At 38.3% G+C, this 23,962-nt stretch overlaps 2 protein-coding genes across 4 annotated transcripts in view; both read right to left on the reverse strand.

Annotated features, from left to right (window-relative positions):
* Nucleotides 1-18,441, reverse strand: part of LOC102231467 (integrin alpha-11-like) — a 52,242-nt gene extending 33,801 nt beyond the window's left edge. For both annotated transcript variants that reach the window (XM_023347210.1, XM_023347207.1), the window contains exons 1-2: nucleotides 18,300-18,441; nucleotides 6,173-6,284 (exon numbers count right to left, since the gene is read on the reverse strand). In XM_023347210.1, coding sequence (XP_023202978.1) covers nucleotides 6,173-6,284; nucleotides 18,300-18,348 — 161 coding nt within the window. In that variant the 5' untranslated portion in view covers nucleotides 18,349-18,441. The remainder of the gene's footprint in view (nucleotides 1-6,172; nucleotides 6,285-18,299) is intronic.
* A 2,562-nt stretch (nucleotides 18,442-21,003) lies between these two features.
* The window catches only part of LOC111605839, a 31,704-nt gene continuing 28,745 nt past the window's right edge, over nucleotides 21,004-23,962 (reverse strand). Inside the window, exons 10-11 of one of the 2 annotated variants that reach the window (XM_023324745.1) lie at nucleotides 23,640-23,823; nucleotides 21,004-21,621 (exon numbers count right to left, since the gene is read on the reverse strand). In XM_023324745.1, coding sequence (XP_023180513.1) covers nucleotides 21,520-21,621; nucleotides 23,640-23,823 — 286 coding nt within the window. In that variant the 3' untranslated portion in view covers nucleotides 21,004-21,519. The other variant, XM_023324752.1, reaches the window with a different exon arrangement.

Here is a 23,962-nt window from a genome sequence, read left to right on the forward strand (position 1 = left end):
CAGAGGCGCTAAGGGAGAATCAAAACTTGAGGGGGAAAAAAGCAAAAATAAATATTATAAATTTTTAAATCAGAAATATTTTTTATGCATAAAATCTAAAATGTTTCAATCATTATTATAGAATATAAGGTAAAGTAACTTATTCAAATGTTATTTGACAAGCTCATCTTTCTGATTGACTGCCTGTCAACTTTATCTGTTTATATGAAACAATGGCTGGATCAAAAAGAAAACTGGAAACAAATGGGGGAGAGAGTGTTACTGCAACCAAGCTATGTCACTAGGGACAAAATTACATTATTTATTTATTACTTAAAAATAAAAACTTTTGGGTGATTTTGCTGTTGTGAGATGATTCTGTCTGCTACAGAAAATACTCATGCTCAGAGAACATGTTATTCATTTATTTATTTTGACATTATAGCTGGTGGTTTATTATTACTGTGTGAAACTATTTGTTAGGAAAGATGAAAAATGTTGCCAGACAATGGAAAATTGGGTCCATTGCAAAAATAATGCTCAAATAAATTACAAACACACACAATAAAATCCTGAACAATGAAATGTGATGTGAAACAACGTTTTGCTTCCATTTATTTGGATCCACAAGAAAATTGACAACCCATTTCCTGAATCAGTCACATGGTAAGGCCTGTTTGTGAGGGTTCAGACGTCACAACCTGCTCCAACACAAGCCTCCATAAGCATTTTATAAAAATCCTCCTGGATTACTGGACACACTGGACACATCACTAGAAAAGATGTACTGTTCAGTTAGGTAAACATTTAATGTGTCAATGTTTTGTTCTTGGTGAAGTTGGAATATTGCATTGTCACTGCATTTGGCCTTAAATTGGGCATTTAACTATTTAAGATAATAAAAAAATAACTGTTTGGTTTCTCTCCTATTTTGAATAAATTAAAGTAAGAATAACTTACATTTCTGCTTTGAACCTTTGCTTAAAATTGATGAGACACAACTGGGTTAAAAATTTACTTAATATTAAAATTGATTTGTCTAATTAAATATACTCACCTTAGGATTATACATTTTAACTATAAATTAATACGTTTTATCTTTAACTTAATGTACATTAAAATTATACTCACTCTTAACCTAAATTAAGTGGACTAATATTGCCATGTTGAAATATTTATCCTTTTTTGTAGGAACATATTTAATTGAACTTACCTGTGTTTTCTGGTTGAAGATTTTTCACCTGTATCATCTGAATCACCTGGTCCAACAGACTGGACTGGGCATCTAACACTGACGCTGTGTGCAAGAAGGGGATGAGCAGACTCTATTTTTTAAGGAAGCTGAGATCCTTCAAAGTGTGCAGCAAGATGTTGGAGACCTTTTATCACAGTGTTGTTGCCGGTGCCATCTTCTTTGCTGCTGTGTGTTGGGGAAGCAGCATCAGAGTCAGCGACTCTAATAGACTGGACAAAATCATCAGGAAAGCTGGCTCTGTACTGGGACTAAGGCTGGAGTCCCTGGAAACTGTGGTGGAGAGGAGGACACTGAAGAAGGTTCTGTCTATTATGGACAATAAACAGCACCCTCTCCACCACATAGTGAACAGACAGCAGAGCACCTTCTCACACAGACTGCTCCAGCTCCACTGTCGTTGGGACAGATACAGGAAATCCTTCCTGCCACATGCCATCTCACTGTACAATAAAAGCTAAATCATTGTTCTGTACTAATCAATCCAATTTTACACAACTGCACTGTGGCACACTTGCTGTACATATATTTACATATACATACTGTATCTGCATTTTTTGAATCTTTGCAAGGTCTGCTCTAAGTTGCTTTTTATATTGACAGCATGTTATATTTTATTTTTATTTTTTATTTTGTCTACAATTGCTACGCAGTGGTGGTTGTTGTGTGTCTTGTCTCTATGCTGCTGTAACTGCGAAGTAATTTCCCTGCTGGGATGAATAAAGTAATTCTATTCTATTCAAGTGTGGGCACCGCTCAGCCACTGAAACACCTGATAAACATTCTAGAGTTTGTTTCTTTATACATTCTGTAGCATTGTTTGCTGATTTGCACAGAGGGTGCCCAGTCAGTAGCTAATGCTTTCTGGGAAGCCAGTGTGGTAACCCATGGCCTACCTCATCTGCTTTATTAAACTATTTTGGTAATTATGTGCTTAATTTCTTCCCTAGTTGTTAAATGAGAACCATATTTTTGAAATTATTTGTATCTGTTACCAGTACATGATATTTGTACCTGTAATTGATCCAGTTGGACTATTAGGTAGGCTAAGTTTTGAAATATCCCTGAACAAAACAATGGTATTGCAAGGAACGTGAAAAGATCTGCATTTGTCCAACACTAATATATAAAACTGTGTCGACAAGATAAAAGTATGCTATGGCAATTGTATAGTTACATTTATGATTTTGCAAGCTATATTACTTCTTGTATTTTAAAGATAGACATAGACTCCAACCACAAGAATGACATTCTAGTTACAATTAGCTGCAAAGGGTTTAAGTTGTATTGTGGTTGGCTCCTTTAGATATGCTGTGAACCAGCATATCTAACGTGTAAGGCTTATGTGTCTGTGGCAAATAAAGGTGCCAACGACCTGCAAGTGCACGTGAATTCAGCAAAGCACGCGAAAGCAGCCAGGGGCGAAAGCTCTTCGGCTAAATCACAGATTTCTTGTGACATTTCCGAAATGAATCTCTTGAATCTTGAATCTCTCTGAATGATTATCATCCAGTTTCTGTGGAAAAGGGCAGGACAACTACAGTTTGAGCAGACAAAGAAACTGAGGCCTGATTACCACTCGGCATGAGTGATGATCTGGCATCTGACTTCTGCTTCTACTTTGAAGTATTGTCTGCCAGGGCTTCAGCTGATTGCCCTTTAGGTATGCCAGAACCGGCAGGTGAAGCATGCCCTCCAACAAAGATCCTATGTAGGATGAGATTAGACACATGCACACAGAAAACACAGTCCACACACAGGTCCAAACGGCAACAGAAAATAGTTTGGTCTGATTTATTGTTTGACAGTGAGAAAATGTGTTGCATCTTCTAATAGTGTATGTAGCATGTCTGGTTTCAGCTGAACTTTTTCCACACAGATTTTTATTGCGGCTTTATCTTGAGTAAGTGAATTCTGGATTTTGGCTATCTCATGGAGAAACGGGATGCAAGAAATAAATTCTACCTAAGTTCATAAGTTCTTATTATGAAAGCTTCAGGAAGATTTGCTAAGGCAGGGATTACCTTAGAAGGAAGGAATTGATCTGTTAAAGTACCTATGAGTTAGCAATAGCAAAGCAGGTTGTTAGAAGCAATGAACAAGGAGGCGACTAATGTCCACGCCAGCACACAGAAACAAATTATTCACATCAGATGTAAGTCCTCAGTTCCTGATGGTACTGCAGAAATTGTTTGTAGACATTAATCAAGGTTCCTACTGTACAATGCAAGTTTTAACCATTAAAAAATACTTCAAAGTAATACTGTACATCAAAAAACAATATGAGATTTTGAAAAAAATAAAAATCTCCTTTTGCTGAAAACAGACGTGTGTATTACAAAGGAAGTGGAAAAAGGACGATTTTCTGTGTGAGGAGGGAGGAATAAGATCATAGCTGGATGCTGGAATGCAAATGTAGCTCATTTTAGTAGGAAACTGGGACTGGAACAGATGGAAAAGCTAGAGCTCACCGTTCCCACATGCAGCACTTCATCATGACATAAGACTTAGCTGAACTCATGACATACTAATACTTTCCACTTGTTTACCTGAGATTTCAAAGGCATAAAGATGTTGCAAGCCTGGAGTACTGCAGCTCTGTCAAAAAATGTGGCAGTATTGCACAACTTGCTGATAAACATTTTCTCTATTTGTTTCCAGATCTCTTTGGTATGTTAGTTTTGATTTCAGGTTGTGTGGAGGAACACATCAAAGGTCTTAATTTTATTTTAAAGAGAGCTGCTTTAGTCTTTGTTTGATACACCCAAGATGTGATTCTCTTTTCCTTTAATAACTGAGAAATATAACAGTGTAATGACTGATCATTAATATGGTAACAGTGATAATTTTCTTGTGTGAGGTATTTCAAAGTGTTTTGTGTAGAAATGTCCCTGGATGGGTATTTGAGGGTTTTAATATACACTGTCCAATATACAATGGCTTGCAAAAGTATTCACACCCCTTGAACTTGTCCATATTTTGTCATTACATGCATAAACGTAGATTTTATGTGAAAGACCAACACAAAGTGATATACAATTGTGAAGTATTATACATGATTCAAAACATTTTTTTTTTTTACAAATAAACTGAAAAGTGCGGTGAGCAAAAGTATTCAACCCCCTTTTTTCTCTGAGTGCAACCAGTTGCCTTCATAAGTTGCCTGACTGCTGATGACTAAATAGATAGAAACTATCCATAAAATGGAAGTTGGGGGACTTTAGAAGCTAAAGATTGTAATGTAGTTCTGAAGAATTTGTATACAATCTGAACCAGAACAGGTGAGCTGTATGATGCTCACATGGTTCAGTTTGATCTCCAAGCCCAACAGCGTCTGTTATCCGTTTGTCCTGTTTTCACCCAACAGGTTTATCTGGATCATTCTGTCTTCTTCCAAGAAACTGGAGGATCTTGGAAGATCATGGAAATATCTTTAGTTATTAGCTATTACTTTCATATCTGGTCCCAGCTGGGATCAGTACATTCCATATGAGGAGATATTGTGTAGCTGCACAGGCCTAAGCTCTCTTAACAGAGGGAGAAAGGTAAAAGACTGGACTGCTAACACTTTGCTGACTGCAAACCTCAACCTATATTGTATTTTTACGTATGAAAGTTGTCACTCTAATTTGGAGTTGGAAGACAGAACTTCATTCCCTTTCCTCTGAGATGAGATAGAAATCAGAAGTGGAGATGTTTTTTGACACGAGATTTATAAAATGAATGAATAAAATAAAACTTAAGTAATTATTCAAATAAGATTGCTGAACATTTTCTGATTATTTCAGAACTTTTCATGTTGATTAGTAGAAGGAGATGGTTTATTCTTTGTCAGTAGATTGTTTGGTGGCCACAAAAAAGGGTCACACACTAATGCAGGACCCCTCAGATCCAGGCCTATTGGTGTTCTGCAGGTTTTAGCTCACCTGGGTCAAATAATGAGGTTGTTTTCAGAGAAGCCAATTGATTGTGTTATGTTGAACCAGGCACACACCCGAGTTTCAGGTCACTGGGCTTCAAGGCCTGGATTTCAGGACCCCTGTTCTACTGTTCTGTGGGACAACCTTTGCCTTTGATTACAGCACAAAATCGCTGTGGCATTGTTTCAATAGGTTATTGAAATGTCACACAATTTATTTCCATTCAGGGCTGCATTCAGTTTTTCACCAAGATCTTGTATTTGCTGTCCCTTTATGTCTTTCACTAGGACATAATTACTCACTCGATTTTGATTTCCTGACTTTGACCCTCTTCCCATCTGACCTGAGAACTGGATCTGCTCCACCAGTTAGATTGGACCCACACACCTTATCTCAGCCTGTCTGACCAAGTGTCCAATAAACTGGAGCTTGTTTAGTATCAGCGTCCATCCATGCCTGAATTGTGCCACTTTGACAAGTCACTGGCCAGTGAAGTACTGCTTCAGACCTCCTCATGTAATACCACAGCTCCTCTCTGCACTGTCATACACCTTCTTTAAAGCTACAAAGATGCAATTTCCAATTATTTAGAAATGACTGTCTTATGGATAAGGCACCACCATGCCTAGAGGATTTAATTAAAAACTAAAAAGGTGTTCAATCAATCAATGCATTTTCATCTGGTCTCAGTACTTCTCCATCAAGACCCTAATAGCAAAGTTTGCATCTTTAATACTCTTAACATGAAACCATGAATGCACTCTTCTGACCTAAACCGATCTCCCGCTATTCTTTCCAGCAGCTTCATTGTGTGACTCTGGACTCTGTAATAGCCACATTTCTGTAGGTAAATACAGGCACAAAGACATGGGTAAACTGGTAGTGTTTCAGGATGGATGGATGAAAAGAAATATAGGAAAAGCGCCCAGGACTCTTCGTAAAACTTGAAACATGTCAGAATATTGGCTTTGAAATCTCATTTTGTTTGATTGTGAATATTTAAATTTAGGGGGACTCTTACCATTGGCGCCCTCCTGCCTCATGCTGCTGAACTGTGTATCCAAACTGAGCCTCTATAGAACCATGGAAGATCTTGTAGTTCTTTGTATCAAAATTGAAGCAGAGCTGAAGATCTAAAACACAGGAAAATATCTGATTTTATAACACAGTCATATTTTGCACACTCAACAAATAAATTAACCAACACACGTTTCCAACACAGAATTGGGGATTACATTGTGTCAAAAATTTTTCCCTTTGTTCCAGTTAATTGTGAAACAAATCCAAACCTACATGGTCCTGTGTGAAAAAGTGATTTCCCCTTAAACCCTAAAAAGTTAGGGCAACTTTTCAGAAATACACAATTGTAATTCAACCACATATGATGGTTTTTATTTGAATACTTTTATTAGAATTTTCAGCAAAATAAATCCCCTACCAACACATTCAAATCAACCCACAAATCCTCACATTTATTGCATAAATATAGAAAGAAAGCAAACAAAGAAACAAACAAATCTTAGTTGACTTTATGTCTGGGAGTCTTTCAATATGGCATAAGAATAGTTGCCATATTTTGTAAAATGTGTTGGCAGAACCAAGCATAACATGTCTCTATGGTTCAACCATGAGCTTTGAGACATTGGAGAACAGCCCCAGACCATCACACTACCATCAATATGTTTTACTGTACACCCCACACTTTGAAAAGCCCTGGTTTCTTAATTTTATTGTAACTGCTCTCATCAGTTTTACATTTTTGTTTGAGCATCACATTTTATGTTAATTTGGAATAAATTCTGAATCCTGAGGAATATCTCATTTTAATTCGTATTAGTCTAATGGACACAGGTCTCAGGTTTGTCACGGCTGCACACTGAATACTGAATACATTGGAATGGATTGCTGATTGTATGCTGTTGGCAGGGACTAATGCTAAAGAAAGACAGAAACTTAACTGTGTTAATAGGGATTAAAGAGCAAGAAACAGGAAATAATCACATGACTGCAGAAAACAAGACTGGGATCCATGCAATAAAACTATAAATAAACTAAGCTAAAAAAATAAAAAAAAATAAAAAATCCAAACTACATTGCAAAACACAACAAGAAAAAAATTCTAAAAAGAAAAAAATCCAAAAAAGCAGAGATGGTAGAAATAAATGACAACCTGGCTGGGATCAGAAGGGATACAGACATCGGACAATAAACAAACAAAACCTGGAGAGAAACGGTGCTGACGGGTGTGCTGATTAACCGATGAACTGCAAATAATGGGTCAGCTGAAGACATTTACTTTTCATAGACACGAGATGTATTGATTTCATCTTTCAGTGTCATAAAAGACACTGGAGTTTGGTCGATGATCCAGGTAATCTTATGATGGGTAAGGAATTCTTCTTGGTTGGAATGGGTCGTTACTCGTGCTGCTGTTGCTTTTCTATCATCTCAAATCGACATGCTCGCCTCTGACAAAGTGTTTTTGTTTCTATACCAACACCTACACGATACATTCTCCTGTATTTTTCTGGATTCTCTGTAAACATAAGAGATACATATGCTAACTTCTACTGTGCAGAAGTTGGCAAATGAATCCCATTCTTAAAAGGAAAGCTTCTTGAAATGCACTTAGGCGGTTTTATTACCCTTCATGTAACTTTTCTTGTACCTGTTTTTGAATTTGATACACTATTCAACAAAACACCACATCACCATATATTTTTTAGCTTTTATTTTGCTACCTTTCTATTGCAGTATATAGTATGTGTGCTGTGGTTCATCACCTCCAGCTGAAAAAATAAACAGTGTGCTCAGTCAGACTGTTTGCCAGCACAGATGGCAATGATATAATTTTTTTTCTACTGCTGAGAGAAATAAAAGACACTGGAAAAGAGAAGAACTGTCAGAGTCTTTAGAGGGATGGTTTCCTCATAGCTGAGAGTAATCGGTTTCTGTGTGAGCTGAACCTAGAATGATTTATCAGATCTGTTGGCAGGAGACACAAGGTGCTTGCCAGTGTGTGGATGCAAGATTCTGATCCATGTCTGAGCGTCTCGTTTTGCTGCCACCGATCTGAGTAACTTGGATGATCCTCTGGCACTGACGGCAAATTCTTAACATTTTTCACAGAACTGAACAGACCTTTCTTTCGGTCAGATGTTGCTCTTGGTGGAACAGTGTTCATTGGCTGTTTTGTTTTTCTTCATATTTATTTTTGTTGCTGTCATAAGTGAAAACAGATTAATGATTAGAGGCCATTGCAGACCAAGAATATGTTTGTAGACTTTACAATGTTTGTACTTTAAGGTACAAAAATTCCAGTGTCTCAAATGAAAGTCTGCAAGGTATGATTCCAATTAGGCCAAAGATGGAAGTGATTATGAGAAGAAGTGAGCACACTGTCAGACGTGGCCTTGTGAGTCACTTCTTCAGCAGGCAGACAGATGGCTGGCTTAGGACCACTGCAGCTCCTGCTAATGTCACTTTCCTGGCAGGTAGAACAGGGCAAAGGCCATTTGTCAGGCATTCTTATTTCCTGTTCAAAGTGTTCAACAATAACACCATTATAATATAGAAAGATATGGAAAACTCTATTCTCATTACAGTTAAAGATGGTTGACGTTTCTGAAATCTGTAGTTGAAGAAGCTACAGTTTTAACACGCTCTGCTTTATTGTCTCTTTGTCTACAGTTCCTTCTGAAAGGAAGAAAGTGCCAGATTTTTCCTTTAGATATGTAGTAGCAGTAGCTAATGTTCCATCTGGTCCAATCATCTCTGTTTGCTGTCAGTTGGCTAGCTAAAGAATGTAGAATTTGTTAAAAATCTTTGTTAAATTCACCTGAGAAACATTTGAATATTAGAGATGCACCATGCTTTCCTTTCTTCAGGAAAGGCTGTTTTCAGTTAGCAGTTGTGTCTTTGACATAAACAGTTTATTGGAGGTTTGGTTCTGTAACAGAAGAAATAATCTGCCATTTAAGCAACTATCATGAGCTTAATGAGCCCAAAATTATTTTACAGAGATTTAACAGCAGAAACAACAATATTCTGTGCAACATGCATCTTTATGGGAACCTTAGATGTATGTTAGGTTCTTATTTACAATCATCATTGCTACTATCCTGCGACAGACTGGCAGGAAACGTTTGCACCAGAACCCCTGCAGACACCACTGGGACAAGGGTGTTAGAAAATGGATGGATGGATGAATTTCTACTATCAGTATTATCCATACATGTTCTTGTCTCATGAGAGTTAGTGTGTAGCCATCTTGTCTGTGCAATATAATTTATTGTTGGCTCTTCAGCACAGTGCATTGAACATGCACACAATATTATAACAGTTTTAATTTCAAATTTTTGATCATTATTGAGTGAGTAGATAATATATTTCATTAAATTCAGATAAGAGCTAGAATTAAATGTTCACTTAAGTGTTCACTTCTTCCTACTTTTTTCTAACAGAAAAGTAGTATTCAACTAATTGTTTTGTTCTTGGTTATTTATGCACATGTTTATCTCTATCTTACCAATTGCTTGTTCACTTGTTTGTAAAACCTGTTTGAAATAAATAAATACAAATGCAAATTATGCAAGTTGTTCAACTTGCCTGTTGTCTATGGTATACCCCGCCTCTCACTAATCTTAGGAAGGAGACATGTTTGTCTGCAGAATACTGGAATACTGTGACATTGTATTAAAACAATACTCTGTTCTTGGTGAAATATTTTCACATTTCCTCTAAAGTGTACTTATTGTTTTATTGTGCTAATTTTCATAAGCATGTCTGTACAATTCTCTGATAGCATATTGTCAATGTACTCTTGAAAAATGTGAATATATTGAAAGCACAACGTCAGTTTTTTCACCTGGAAAGTGTGTTGTAATTGGTCCTTCTGTGTTCTGGTAGCCTGATGTGTTTGCAGTACTGTAGTGTGTATGAAGCATGTAATGTACTATGGCAAAGAAGAATAATAAAAGACATTAAGTAACTGAAAAGTGTACTTCATTAGCAATTATAGTAAACCAAAAGTGTAATTGGAGTGTATTGTGATCACACTACTAATATATAAAACATGTAATGCTTATATACCCTGAAGCATTCTAAATATATTTTAAATGTAATTCGATCACAAAATAGTACACTTAAGATATACTAATCAAGCATGTTTATATTACATAAAAAGCCGTATACTTAAGCTAAACAAATTATAACTTTAGTTGTTCCAAAATAATATGTGATAGTACATTTGGTAACACACTACAAGTATACTGACGATTAGTCTGGCTTCAAGTATGCTCAAGTATGCTAAAATTGAACATACTTAGTATATTTATGTTTCACCAGGGGAGCCCTGCTAGGATTAAATAGTATAAAAGATGATGGATGTTTACAGCAAAAAAAGGACAACTAAAAAAATCAAACTTTGAGACTTGATATCAATCTATATCAAGTCTCAAGCTTTGTAGCTTGACCTGGATTCAACTAAGTGTTTTTTTTTGGGGGGGGGGGTTGTTGTTTTTTTTACCTAAGTGAAAATTAAGTCTGAGTTGACACTAGAGTCAACATCTATGATTATCTTACCATCCAAATTTCACTTTGATTCAAGCCTAATTACAGTATTCTCTATAACAGGGGTCCTTAAACGCTCTTGTAAGACAAACTACAAATTGAGTAAATTTGATGACAAATAATAAGTTATGGGTTTGAACAACATATTTAAAGTTTATGACATATTTAAAGCTGCAGCTCAGGAGATGTCCTTGTTCTACAATGGGCAGGAAACTGAAAATGGCAGCGGGAAGAGCCGTTATAGACCGGATCTCCCTGTGGGCTCAATGGCACATGGAGCAAGTAGAGATGTACCTGTTCACCAGTCTAAAGGTATTTACATTTTTTGAAAAAAGTTCCATCCATCTGTTTTTGATTATTTGAGAATATGATTTAGCATAGCATGTTTTAGTTCTTGCCAAGAGAGAATGGAAATTGTTCAGGATGTTCATTCTGACTATTTGAAATGCTCTCAGTGGGCATGGAAGCATCGAAAGGGAAGCAATGGAGCAAAAAAAAAAAAAAAAAGGTAGCTTAATGTTGTCCTGGAACTGGAATGTATTAAGACAAGAAGACAAATTAGTGGTAGTGTCCTAAGAATCAGTTAGAACTGCTAACTCATTTAATCCCACCCCTCCATCTGACCCAGTGTACCGCTCCATGGAAACAGAATTCTAACATGAGTTCTTTCTGCAGGATAAAAATTCTTGCCCCACTACAGACAGAAGGGTTTCAGAGATGATATTGTTTGAGGAACATAATGACACTGAAGTGTTAGACTGCCCTCCATATTCTCCACTTGTCACACATTCTGTAGTTCTCAGCATGAGCCAGCAAGGAGTGTTCTTGAGGCTGAACTTCACAGCTGCCAGAACTTAAGCCTGAAACTCAGAGTTGGGTGAAAAATAGCACAGCCAACTTCAGGATACAAAAAGTTTGATTTTTCTTTCAATTGACTGTCTTGATCATTTTCCAGCTATTTCCATCAAACTGTTATGATGTGTATATTGGTGGATCCAAATGCAGAAAGGCAGAGGGGGAAAGTAGATTTTGTATTTTAATGAAAAATGTGCAACAGGGAACCAGAGCAGAACAAAAACCATAAATCCAAGGAAAAAGTCAGCAAGGAACACAAAGAAAATAAGAGAGTATAAGGGGATTAAACAGGGTTTAACAGGATGAGTCAGCAAGGAGAGTAAGCAGGAGGAAGGTTTAAATACTGTGAGGGTGGATGAGGGAACAAAAGACCTGGGCTGATTGGCTAACAGGCTGCAGGTGTGAGAGGAGAGAGAGAGAGTGAAAGTGGCACAGGGGGTGAGGGAGAATACACAGGAATAAGAAAATGAATCTAAGAGCAACGAGAAAGAATTAGGCACAAAGAAGAAATAAACATGATAAACTAGTATTACTTAGAAGAAGTGAAGTAAGGTAAGACAGAAACAAGGCTGATCTTGTTTCAGCCTTGTTTAGCCTTGAAGAGAGTAAAGAACACAGAATAATAATTAAACTAAAATCAAATAATCAAACACTAAAACAAAAACTTTCATTTGTAACAGTTTTTTCCTTTTTCTTTTTTAGAACAATATTTTATTTGTATTTTTTATAGTTGCATGAAAGACTTTTAGACATTGGTCAATTTGGCTTTTAAGTCTGAGGATAAACAAGCTACAAATTGAAAGTAGTGTTTATTTTTTTATTTGAATATTGACCAATGTTGACTTCTATAAATGTATTTCTTAAGTACCAAGCCAGTACTTGGGTTTGCCAAGTATAAACAATATTTATCTTTGTTTGAAAAACGAAGAGCCAGGTGACAAAAATGATCTGACAGATTCAACAAACTCCACTTTAGTTTCACTAAGGATTTAAAACATCACGATACATGACGTCCAGATTCCAAATAACTGCTTTCTGTGTTTAACTGCCAGCTGCGGATCAGCAGGCAATAAACACAAACAGTTGATGTGTCGGTGCACATGTATATTGATCAGTCTGAAAGCCACTACGACCCTCGGGGGAGATCACTGAGTCCACACTAATTCATCTGAGTCATATTTCACACTTCAATGTTTAAAAGCATGATGCAATAAAAGATAAACAGGAAATGATCCTTAGTGGGAATTTCACGGCCTACCTGCATGAGAACATCGATTGAAATATCAGAACAACCAGTGAAACCACTAAAACAACACAGCACTGCAGGAAGTGCTGCTAATGTCTTGAGAAACAAATTAGCTGTTCCAAATATGAATGGTTTCAGTGGACATTTGGGGTAGGCCAGGCATATTTATGAAATATGCTGTTGGGACTGAAATGTTATATAACTCCATATATGAGACATGAATAAATGTTTAATGATAATTACTTCAATTGTTTTTTTCCCCTTATGGGCCGTTATGTGCCTCACAAGAACATTAATTTCTTAAGATATAACAAGATTACAGGAATCGGAATCGTTCTGTAAAAATGTATTTCCCTCTTCACACTTTTCTGTTACTGTTACTTTTTTTGGTCACAGTTAAAGGTTTCAGATCCTGAAACAAACATTTATTTCAGACTAAAGTGAATACAACAGAAAGCTTCAAATCATTGGTTTTAGTTACTATCCAAAAGTAATTTCCCCAATGTGGTAAATTATGTATTGACTATATTCTTTAATAACTGAAGCCAATTTCACTCAGGCCATATCTGCAGAATCAATTAATCTTAAAAAGTTACACATAGAGGCCCTGATCCAGAGACGACGTTTGGATCCACAAATATCGGGGACTGCCCACAAATAGTTTAAATTTCACACAGTTGTAGTTTAGTTTTTAAGTAATTTAATCTCAAAACAATAAGGAACATGTTGCGCGTGTCCTCTGGATGACTGAATGTTGTTAACCCAGCTTAAGTGATCTAGTCCAAAAAATAGTAATTTTCTAAATGAAATAACTACTGCATTATGTGACATTTCAAAACACAAAGTGGCTATTTTAGCAACTGTAAGAGCAACTATAAATAACTTCTGCAGCTTATAGTTACTGAAATGTTGCTCATTGACTGTTTCATAAATGTCTCCTCTCCTCATTTAGTTAGTTTCCTATTTAGATCTCATGCCACCAAAGAGTTCCACTCTTCTGCTTTGTATCCTTTTTATGTATTATGGAAAGGATACATTTTTAAAGTAATCCAACTCTGACTTGACTTCCTCAAACTTTGTCAGATTAGAACCTCACTATGCTAAGCTCCATGTGGTTAGCAAAAAGACCTCAAGATATTTGAATACAAATACAGGTAAAAGCCAGTAAATTAGAATATTTTGAAAAACTTGATTTATTTCAGTAATTGCATTCAAAAGGTGTAACTTGTACATTATATTTATTCATTGCACACAGACTGATGCATTCAAATGTTTATTTCATTTAATTTTGATGATTTGAAGTGGCAACAAATGAAAATCCAAAATTCCGTGTCTCACAAAATTAGAATATTACTTAAGGCTAATACAAAAAAGGGATTTTTTAGAAATGTTGGCCAACTGAAAAGTATGAAAATGAAAAATATGAGCATGTACAATACTCAATACTTGGTTGGAGCTCCTTTTGCCTCAATTACTGCATTAATGCGGCGTGGCATGGAGTCGATGAGTTTCTGGCACTGCTCAGGTGTTATGAGAGCCCAGGTTGCTCTGATAGCGGCCTTCAACTCTTCTGTGTTTTTGGGTCTGGCATTCTGCATCTTCCTTTTCACAATACCCCACAGATTTTCTATGGGGCTAAGGTCAGGGGAGTTGGCTGGCCAATTTAGAACAGAAATACCATGGTCCGTAAACCAGGCACGGGTAGATTTTGCGCTGTGTGCAGGTGCCAAGTCCTGTTGGAACCTGAAATCTCCATCTCCATAGAGCAGGTCAGCAGCAGGAAGCATGAAGTGCTCTAAAACTTGCTGGTAGACGGCTGCGTTGACCCTGGATCTCAGGAAACAGAGTGGACCGACACCAGCAGATGACATGGCACCCCAAACCATCACTGATGGTGGAAACTTTACACTAGACTTCAGGCAACGTGGATCCTGTGCCTCTCCTGTCTTCCTCCAGACTCTGGGACCTCGATTTCCAAAGGAAATGCAAAATTTGCTTTCGTCAGAAAACATGACTTTGGACCACTCAGCAGCAGTCCAGCTCTTTTTTTCCTTAGCCCAGGTGAGACGCTTTTCGCGCTGTTTCTTGGTCAACAGTGGCTTGACACGAGGTATGCGGCAGTTGAAACCCATGTCTTTCAAGCGTCTCTTGGTGGTGGATCTTGAAGCACTGACTCCAGCAGCTGTCCACTCCTTGTGAATCTCCCCCACATTTTTGAATGGGTTTTTTTTCACAATCTTGACTAGGGTGCGGTGATCCCTATCGCTTATACACTTTTTCTGACCACAGTTTTTCCTTCCCTTTGCCTCTCTATTAATGTGTTTGGACACAGAGCTCTGAGAACAGCCAGCCTCTTCAGCAATAACCTTTTGTGTCTTTCCCTCCTTGTGCAATGTGTCGATGGTCGCCTTTTGGACAGCTGTCAAATCTGAAGTCTTCCCCATGTTTGTGTAGGCTTCAGAACTGGACTGAGAGACCATTTAAAGCCCTTTGCAGGTGTTTTGAGTTAATCAGCTGATTAGTTTGTGGCACCAGGTGTCTTCAAAATTTAACCCTTACACAATATTCTAATTTTGTGACACACGGAATTTTGGATTTTCATTTGTTGCCACTTCAAATCATCAAAATTAAATGAAATAAACATTTGAAGGCATCAGTCTGTGTGCAATGAATAAATATGATGTACAAGTTACACCTTTTGAATGCAATTACTGAAATAAATCAAGTTTTTCAAAATATTCTAATTTACTGGCTTTTACCTGTAATCCCCAAAAGTTGTTCTATCTCAGATTAATGCTGCCCAATTAAAATGTCAGACTAATGAGAGGTTTATAAACTACTCCAATTGATTTTATTAAGGAGACTGGCTTCAGATTTTATTTATGTTTATATTATGTTTATTAACTTGTTTTCTCAATTGTTTCTTTGTTCTTGATTCTGACTTGTGAATTATTCAGGAATACATAAATAGAAGGGACCTTCTCCTGTCATCTTCTAGAGGTTTGCTGGATCTTCTCACTCATTTCTGTTTTTGTACCTGATTATTCTTTGGTTCTACATTGTTTGCTTCACTCCTTTATTAAGCACACACAGCCTAATAGTCAAGAGCTTAGATACTAATAAATAGTTTAATTTCATTTTATAGTAAAGACAGATAGGGGCCCATTTACCAATGCACTTCCAGAGGTATGACTTGGTCCAGAAATACTAATGTAGACCTGATAGGAAATGAGTTGACAGTATCTAAAGACAGAGAGCCCTTCACTTTAAGATCTTCTCTTTGAAAGATGCCTTACTCCTTGAAAGGAGTTGAAAAAGTTATTTGAGATGTACATTAAACTCATGTAGACTAAAAACACACCCGTTTCGAGTTGCTTTTGAGACACAATCAATGAAACATTAATTAATAATCTGATATGTAATGATAGCACTTGGCAAAATGTAATGCTTCAGTTGTTGACTGTGTTCTGCGACTTTGTATTTTTGTTTTTATAAAGTAAAGCACTTTGACTGCCTAGTTGCTGAAATGTGCTATATAAATAAAATGTGACTGATTGATTCACGTTTCTTTCTCTACTTTTGCAGCCATTTATGTGTGATTGAATTAAAATTACTTTTTTGTAAAGTGCCTCAAGATGACATTTGTTGTGAATTACTTGTGTATCAATAAAATGAATTGAATTGACTTTAATCATTAGAGTTCATTAACTTGAGATTACTTAAGGACAGAAACTTTTCAGACCACCTTATTAAGTTGATCTGGTGGGGTTTTTTTTAATCTCCAGACTAATCCACCCTCAAAAATTAATCCAAGAGTTGTGTAATGGCAACATTTGGAGCACTCCAGCTCCGTGTTCATGATTCAACAAAAAGAAAAAAAATTCTGCACAAAGATAACCTGAATGGAAGAGTACCAAGTCCAAAACCACTGCTATGTTGACATCAAAGAGTCGAACACTGAATGAAGAAAAACCTTAAATCAGGATTTTGGAGTGGCCTAGTTAAAGTCTTAACTTAAAGATAACCTGAATGGAAGAGTACCAAGTCCAAAACCACTGCTATGTTGACATCAAAGAGTCGAACACTGAATGAAGAAAAACCTTAAATCAGGATTTTGGAGTGGCCTAGTTAAACTCTTAACTTAAATCCAGTTAGGAGGCTGTAGTGCAGCAGTAAATTGGTCATTCGTGCTGTAGGATAGGGCACAACCAGTTCTAAAGTTAAGGGAGCAATTACTTTTTCAGTCAGGATGGCATGGATAGATTTTTTCTCTTGTTAAATGAATTGATCATTTTAAAAGTTTGGATATAATCGGATTATATTTTGCCTGATAGAAATGGCCTGTTTTATTTTCTGAAACATTAAAAAATGAAGAAACAAAAACAGAAGAAGTGCTGTTGAGGTCAATTCAATTAAAAAATACTTTATAATTCTCAAAATTCCTTTATAGATTCCTTACAGATGGTGATGGCTATGGGCAGGAAGGATCTCCTGTAGCCGTCAGTATTACAGCAAGCCTAAAAAAGCCCCTGAATCTCTTGTTGTATGAGTCTCATCAAGGGGATGCTCAAAGTGGTTCACCGTGTTCCTTGATATGTTACACATCTTTCTTTAAACAATCATCTCCAGAGGCTCCAGAACAGTCTACAGTACAGAACTAGCATTCTTTATCAGCTGTTTGAGCTTTTCTTTAAGTCCTTCGCTCTGATGATGTAATAGTGGACAGATGGTGTGGAAAACACACTTAGAGAAGATGTACAACATCATGCTGCAAACACTGGAGAAGCCGAGGTTCCTCGGGATACAGTCTGCCCTGTCCCTTCTTGTAAATGACTTCATGGTCATGTCTCCAGCCCAGTCTGCTGTCCAAATGAATGTTTTTATTCTAGACCATCAACTGCTCTTCACAATGAAAATAGTGTTTGACACTTTCTGGTTTCCCCTACAATCATCTGCTGTGTTTTGTTCATATTCAAGATGAGATAATTGTTTCCACACCATGAGTTAAAACTGTCCACCAGCTCTCTGTGCTCAGCTTCCTGTTCATCTTTGATAAACCTGTCAGCTGCTGAATTATCTGAGTATTTCTGTAGACGTCAGGACTCTGACTGTTGGAGATCTGAGGTGAGCAGGGTGTAAAGGAATGGTGAGAGTACCGTTCCCTGTGGTGCTCCGGTGCTGCTGACCTCCTGCTTACAGACACAGTTCTTCAGTCTCATAAGCTGGAGTCTGTCTGTTTAGTTCTAATTGATGCTGCACCTTGAAATGTGGAACATTTGAGGCAGATTACTTAGTAAATCAAAGGAAGCTTGGCCAATTTGCTAAATGTTTTAAAATACTGTCCCTCCATTGACAGCTTGGAGGGATTTCAAATACATGCCTCAAATGTTGCAATTTGACATGTCCTTAAAATCACCTGCAGCTCTTGTTTAAAATGAACTCTGCATCATGCATCATGTGTTGCATGTTCACTCACCTGGCTGCAGGGTGCACATCCACAGTACAAGAATGTGGTGATAATCCATGAGTTGCTGTCAAAGACAAACAGTGAAGAACAGAGTGAGAATAAGCACGTCTCATCCCAGAATGGGTTGTTCACTCTGCTGCTCTGATGTGGGACAGACGGGGCGGAACAGAGAGGAAGAGAAGGAGGAGGCGCTCTAAGTAGTAAACGGACCTCCTCCTGACTCATGTGTCTGCCGGGCTCCCACAGACAAGTTCTCTAAATGGCCTTACTCTTTATCTCCTCTCTTTCAAAAATTAGCTTTAATGTCTGTGGTGCTGCAAAAACAGGAAACTCCTCCAACTGTCTGTGATTCAGCTCACTGTGCTTAAGACCAGATGTGCTTTAATGTAACCTGTTAAAGAACTTTTTTTCTTGCTCAGTCTGTGAACAGTAGGCTACACACTCTGAAGGTCTGGTTCTCTTAGCAACTTCCTAAAAGCCCAATTTGCAAAAAATACAGTTTGTATTTTTTTCCCCTTTTTGAATGACATGTAAAATAAATAGATGTTTAAGTTCAGTGGGTTGCAAAAGATCACTGTGCCAGTTAACCTTGGGGTGTACTTGAATGAAATGTGTGAAATATTTCTTATGTGCAATGAAATCCATACACTCAGCAGAAGTGGGCTTAGAGTCTTTTCTGAACTGACAACTATTATGTAAAATTCACTTTTTGCATGTTTCTGTTCTTCCCTTTGAGTATCTGCTGCTTCTTAAAACAGCTAAGAGCCAAAAAAAAAAAAAAACCCAAACAAACAAACAAAAAAATCCAGCCATTTACTAAATGTTCTGCTGGTGTCTACAAAATTACCTGTTTCCATCTGCCACGGCCTGGTCAGTTGTGGCAGATGGACTGAGACAGGTTCTGGTTCTCCTAGAGGTTTCTTCCTGTTAAAAAGGAGGCTTTACTCCCCACTGTCACTACATGAACGCACAGAATGAGGGATTGCTGAAAAGTCAACAAGACAAAGCAAGCAACTGTCTACTGTTGCTATGTTTGTAAGTCAATGACTTGATGCTCTCCTGGGATTCCTTAGATAAATATGTTGACAGCCAATATGGCCCCACACTCTGTCCTTGGTACAAGGGAGAGCAAACAACTCAAAAACCCAAACGGCAAAGCAATCAGGCGCAAGGTATTTTATTACCAAAAAAAAAATAAAAGTCACGAATAGTGACACAATAAAACCGCCCTCTTGTCCTCAATAAAATCCAGGGCTCAGTAATTGTCTAAAAGTCACCAATCCGAGGCCACGGGCTGGGCTCCGCTTCTTAGGTTGCTTCTGGTGGAGGTAATCCGTCTGCAGCGCACTCCGTTGCCAATCCCCAGCTGACGGGACGATGCTCCATCACCGCTCCACTCTTCGGCGTGCAACGCCCCTCTTCCGCCCGATCCAGCTAAAAGAAAGAGCAGGAAAACGCCAGCATCCCCGCTCCGTCTTCCCCTCGCTCCGCAGCGTGTCGGTTTCTGTAGCCTACAGAAACAGGTTGTTTTTCATCCAGGCTCCTTTTATTTTGGCTTTAATCAGCCTCTGCTGACACCTGTATCGGCGGCCAATTAGTGCGCTCCGCCTCCCTAGACAAGCACCTTCAGTCTAGTGCGTTTGGATTGTTAACGGGAAAAAAGAAAAACAAACCCCAAGCATGCAAAGCACAACAAAAATAAAAACAAAAACACAATCATATTTTCCCCTGTACAACAAATAAATAAAAACTTTTTAAACTCCTTTCAGTAATGAACTGGAATTACTTTACTGCTCGATAGGATCAGTTGGAATGTACACACCACTGAATTGAAAAGATTTTCTTGTAAATAGAATAGAATAGAATAGAATAGAAGTACTTTATTCATCCAGGGAAATTACTTCGCAGTTACAGCATAGAGACAAGACAAGAGACAAGACACAATAACAACGTCCGGGTGTTGAGTCTGGAGTTTGGCTGTGGTAGAGCTGATGACGTCACAGGCCACCGCTGCATCAGCTGATGGGGGAATGTAAACAGCGATCAAAATGGCGGACGTAAACTCCCTCGGTAAATAACACGGCCGCATTCCCACAGCCAGAAGTTCAATGTCCGGGCTACAAATCTGTTCCTTCACGTTAACATGACTGGGATTACACCACCTCTCACTCACATAAAGTGCAATCCCGCCGCCCCTCTTCTTCTGACTCTTGGAAAACCCCCGCACCAAGGAAAATCCAGGGACCTCCACGCTGTAGTCCGGAATAAGCGAGTGCAGCCAGGTTTCCGTGAAGCAGAAGACACTGCACTCCCAGTACTCCTTCTGGGTCTTAACCAGCGCCATGAGTTCGTCTGTCCTATTTCCCAAAGACCTCACGTTCCCCACAATAATCGCCGGTACCGCTGGCCTGTGCCGTCTCCTCTTCTACCTCCGTGTAACTCCAGACCTGCAGCCCCGTCGTCTCCTCCGTAACTCCTCTGGGACCACAAGCCTGTCTCCGGGCAGCAGCAGAGGCCCACATAGCGCAATCAGCTGTTCACGCGAGCAAACAATGCCGCTACTCCGCTCGGCGAGGTTCTCCGCAATCAATAGTATAAAAAGTAGCAGAAGAACGCGGAGAACATCGACAGAACCACATCCAGCCATTGTGGAAAGCCCAACTGATGATCCATGGGTTCTTCAAGCACGGATCCTTAATCGGTTACAGCAAATATACACAGACCAACACACATGACGGGAGCTGCGTCTGCAGGCAGCCAGCTGCGCCGGCGCCATCTTGACGAAAGTGCCTCAAGCCAGCATTTGTTGTGAATTGGTGCTATAGAAATAATTTCAATTGAAATTGGATAAGCACCTGATATTTTTCCAAAGAAAGTTATGTCACATTTCATCCTAGCTTGTCAAATGTCAGCACATTCTGACATAATGTAAGTAGTATCCACATCTTTAATATATTGTTGTTATATAAATATTATATTTTGGTAAAAATTTATTTATTCATAACTGAGGATACCACTGTAATTTTATGTTCCTTATGATAAATTATGATAAATAAAAAATATTATGTCTTGTCTTATTTGCTTCCAAAACACAGAGTGCTGCATGTCATGTGATGTAGATGATGTAGGCCACTTAAGGGTTTTAGACACTGAGGCCTAGTGGCAGCATGTTGTTTGTATAAAATGTCAAAGCAGAATTTGCAAAACATCTCAATATCAGTTGTGAGCTTTACTGGTCTGAAGAAATTCCTTTGCTTCTGCCAGTGGTTGACTTGCTTGAAGACTGGTCTTTTTTGTCAAAGGTCACCATCTTCTCTTTCCTTTCCAGTCTCTGCAAACACAAAACATAGAACTGATTCCAAACACATGTACAGCTTATAAACTGAAGTCTGTGGCTAACAGATGTATAATTTGGTTTTATGTAAACTTTTACAGCTTATTTAGTAATTACATATTAGTTCCACCATTTCACAGTTCAGCAGGCATCACTCAGGTCACAATGATGCTGCCTGACATATGTTATGATACATTTACAGTTTTCTCAGTGCATTTTTCAGAACAGAATTTAAATTCTCAAAACTACTTGATCAATCTTTAATTCATTGCATCACTTGTGTACATCAAAAAAAGCCATTTCTGTGAACAAGTTGCAAATGCTTTTGTACATCCATGCAAGTGATTATTTCAATTCCCTGCTGTTTCCTTGTCTTTCTAAGGCACTGACATGTTCACTGACAAATATTTACCTTTGAGAGATAAACCACGGATTTTGAGAGAAAAAAACTGGATTCTGTAGGTAATACTTTTATTATTAACACTTTTATTATGAAGAAAGGAGACATTACAAGAGAAATGTTAACTACCAATGACACAGTATGCCACATAGTACACAGTTTCTCCATGACATTGACAGAAAAGAGGAAACACTGGCACAAAAGAGGTACCGAGTATACGGATGGAAAAAGGCAAACGATTCACCTTCTATGAGTATTTTTCTTTTTCTTACATAACTGAATAGGACAAAACAAATACACAACCAATGAAAAGATGATAAATTAGAAAAGGTGGAAAAAAGTGACAGGGACAGTGGGAGGCATCACTCAATCCAGAAAAAGAGACTGAAGGGAGTGAAAGTGTTGGGTTCGGCAGGGGGTGGTTCCTTCTCCTTCACAGGGTGGCAGGCTGATGGGATCCAGCTGTTGCTCATCACCTCCAATCTGCAAGGTCCTCAAAGGGGAGCGGCTTCCAGAGTCGGATGCCAGATGGTTCCGCTTCTACAGTGGTACTCTCTAGCTGTCAGTGCTGTATTCCCAGTGTTCTCCTTGTTCTGACTCCTTTTTGTCTGCTTCTCCCTCTACAGTGAACCCGAGCTGTACACTCTCTGAACCGGCCCCACCTGAAGAATCGGATCCTAGCTGCTCTGTTTGGCCTTGCACCTGGGTGCGTGACGCCCGCCACTCAGCTGCTGCCTGTCCACCCTCAATTGCCTGCTGGAACTTCCCCCATCTGGAAAACCCTGCCGGACCCCCATGTACTCTCCTCTGCTTACCTCAACCCGCAGCCCGTAAGTCACCATCAGGTCACGCCATCATTCCCTTCATTACTTCCCACTTTAACCGCTTGCCCTTTGCAGTTCCTCCGCTGGCCCAGTTCCTCCCTGCTGCCGCTGATCGACGACCCTCCACACACTCTCCAGCACATTCAGTTACCAAATAAATCTGTTAAAACTGTTTGGGTGTCCGTAGTTGTTGCTTGCCTTAAGAGTCCTAGAAACCTCACATTATGACAGAAAGAATATCATGAAAGGATGCCATAAGTTATAGAATTTAGCAGAGTTGCCTTTCACTGTATATCTGATCCTCTCAAATCAGATATTTTTAAGCTCCTTCCAGTAGAAAGAAGTTTCATTACTGAAATGCTAATAGTTCTTTGAAATAGAATAGAATAGAATGTACTTTATTGATCCCCAAGGGGAAATTGGTTATTTGTTGAAAGCTACTCCATCTTAGGTAATAACTACAAAGTTTGTAATATATATAGATAAACAGTATATACCTAAGAATGATAAGTTCAAAATGACTAAATATAAACAAACAAACAAACAAATAAATAACAAGCAATCACATGCAATATATTAATCAATAAATAACCTATAAATGAGCGCAGAAAAAATTTGAATCAATTAGCACAGACATGGGCATTGTAAAGCCTGATGACATGACAGGATGTATCAGAAGAAAATTAAGAACTATGACATTTTTTATTAATTTCTTTTAAGTTGTTCATTTCTATACATGTGTAGTAAGTGTAAATTTCAACGTTGTCACACAACATATAGTGTGGTCTCACCTGTTTAGTTGCTTGTTCCCTGGCGTACCGGGAGAGGTGTTGTCGCAAGAGCTCCGTCTTTTTCCATTCAGGCAACCAATGCTCTCGGGAGAACTCAGACTTGTAGGGTGGGCGTCGTCGGTACATGGCCTGATTTTGCCCACCGATAAACACAAGATCCTGCTTCCTTTTGCCAGCATTCAAACTGAGGATACAGAAAAAGTTTAACAAAAATGTTCTTTTGTTTCCTATTTTTTCTCTAAGATGTCCCCAAAAAAATTAACCTAAAGAAAAAAACATCAGGTAGCGCCTGTATCTAAGGTTATGAAGTCATTTCACTTACA

This window comes from Xiphophorus maculatus, chromosome 2 (genome assembly GCF_002775205.1).
Source record: "Xiphophorus maculatus strain JP 163 A chromosome 2, X_maculatus-5.0-male, whole genome shotgun sequence".
Lineage (NCBI taxonomy): Eukaryota > Metazoa > Chordata > Actinopteri > Cyprinodontiformes > Poeciliidae > Xiphophorus > Xiphophorus maculatus.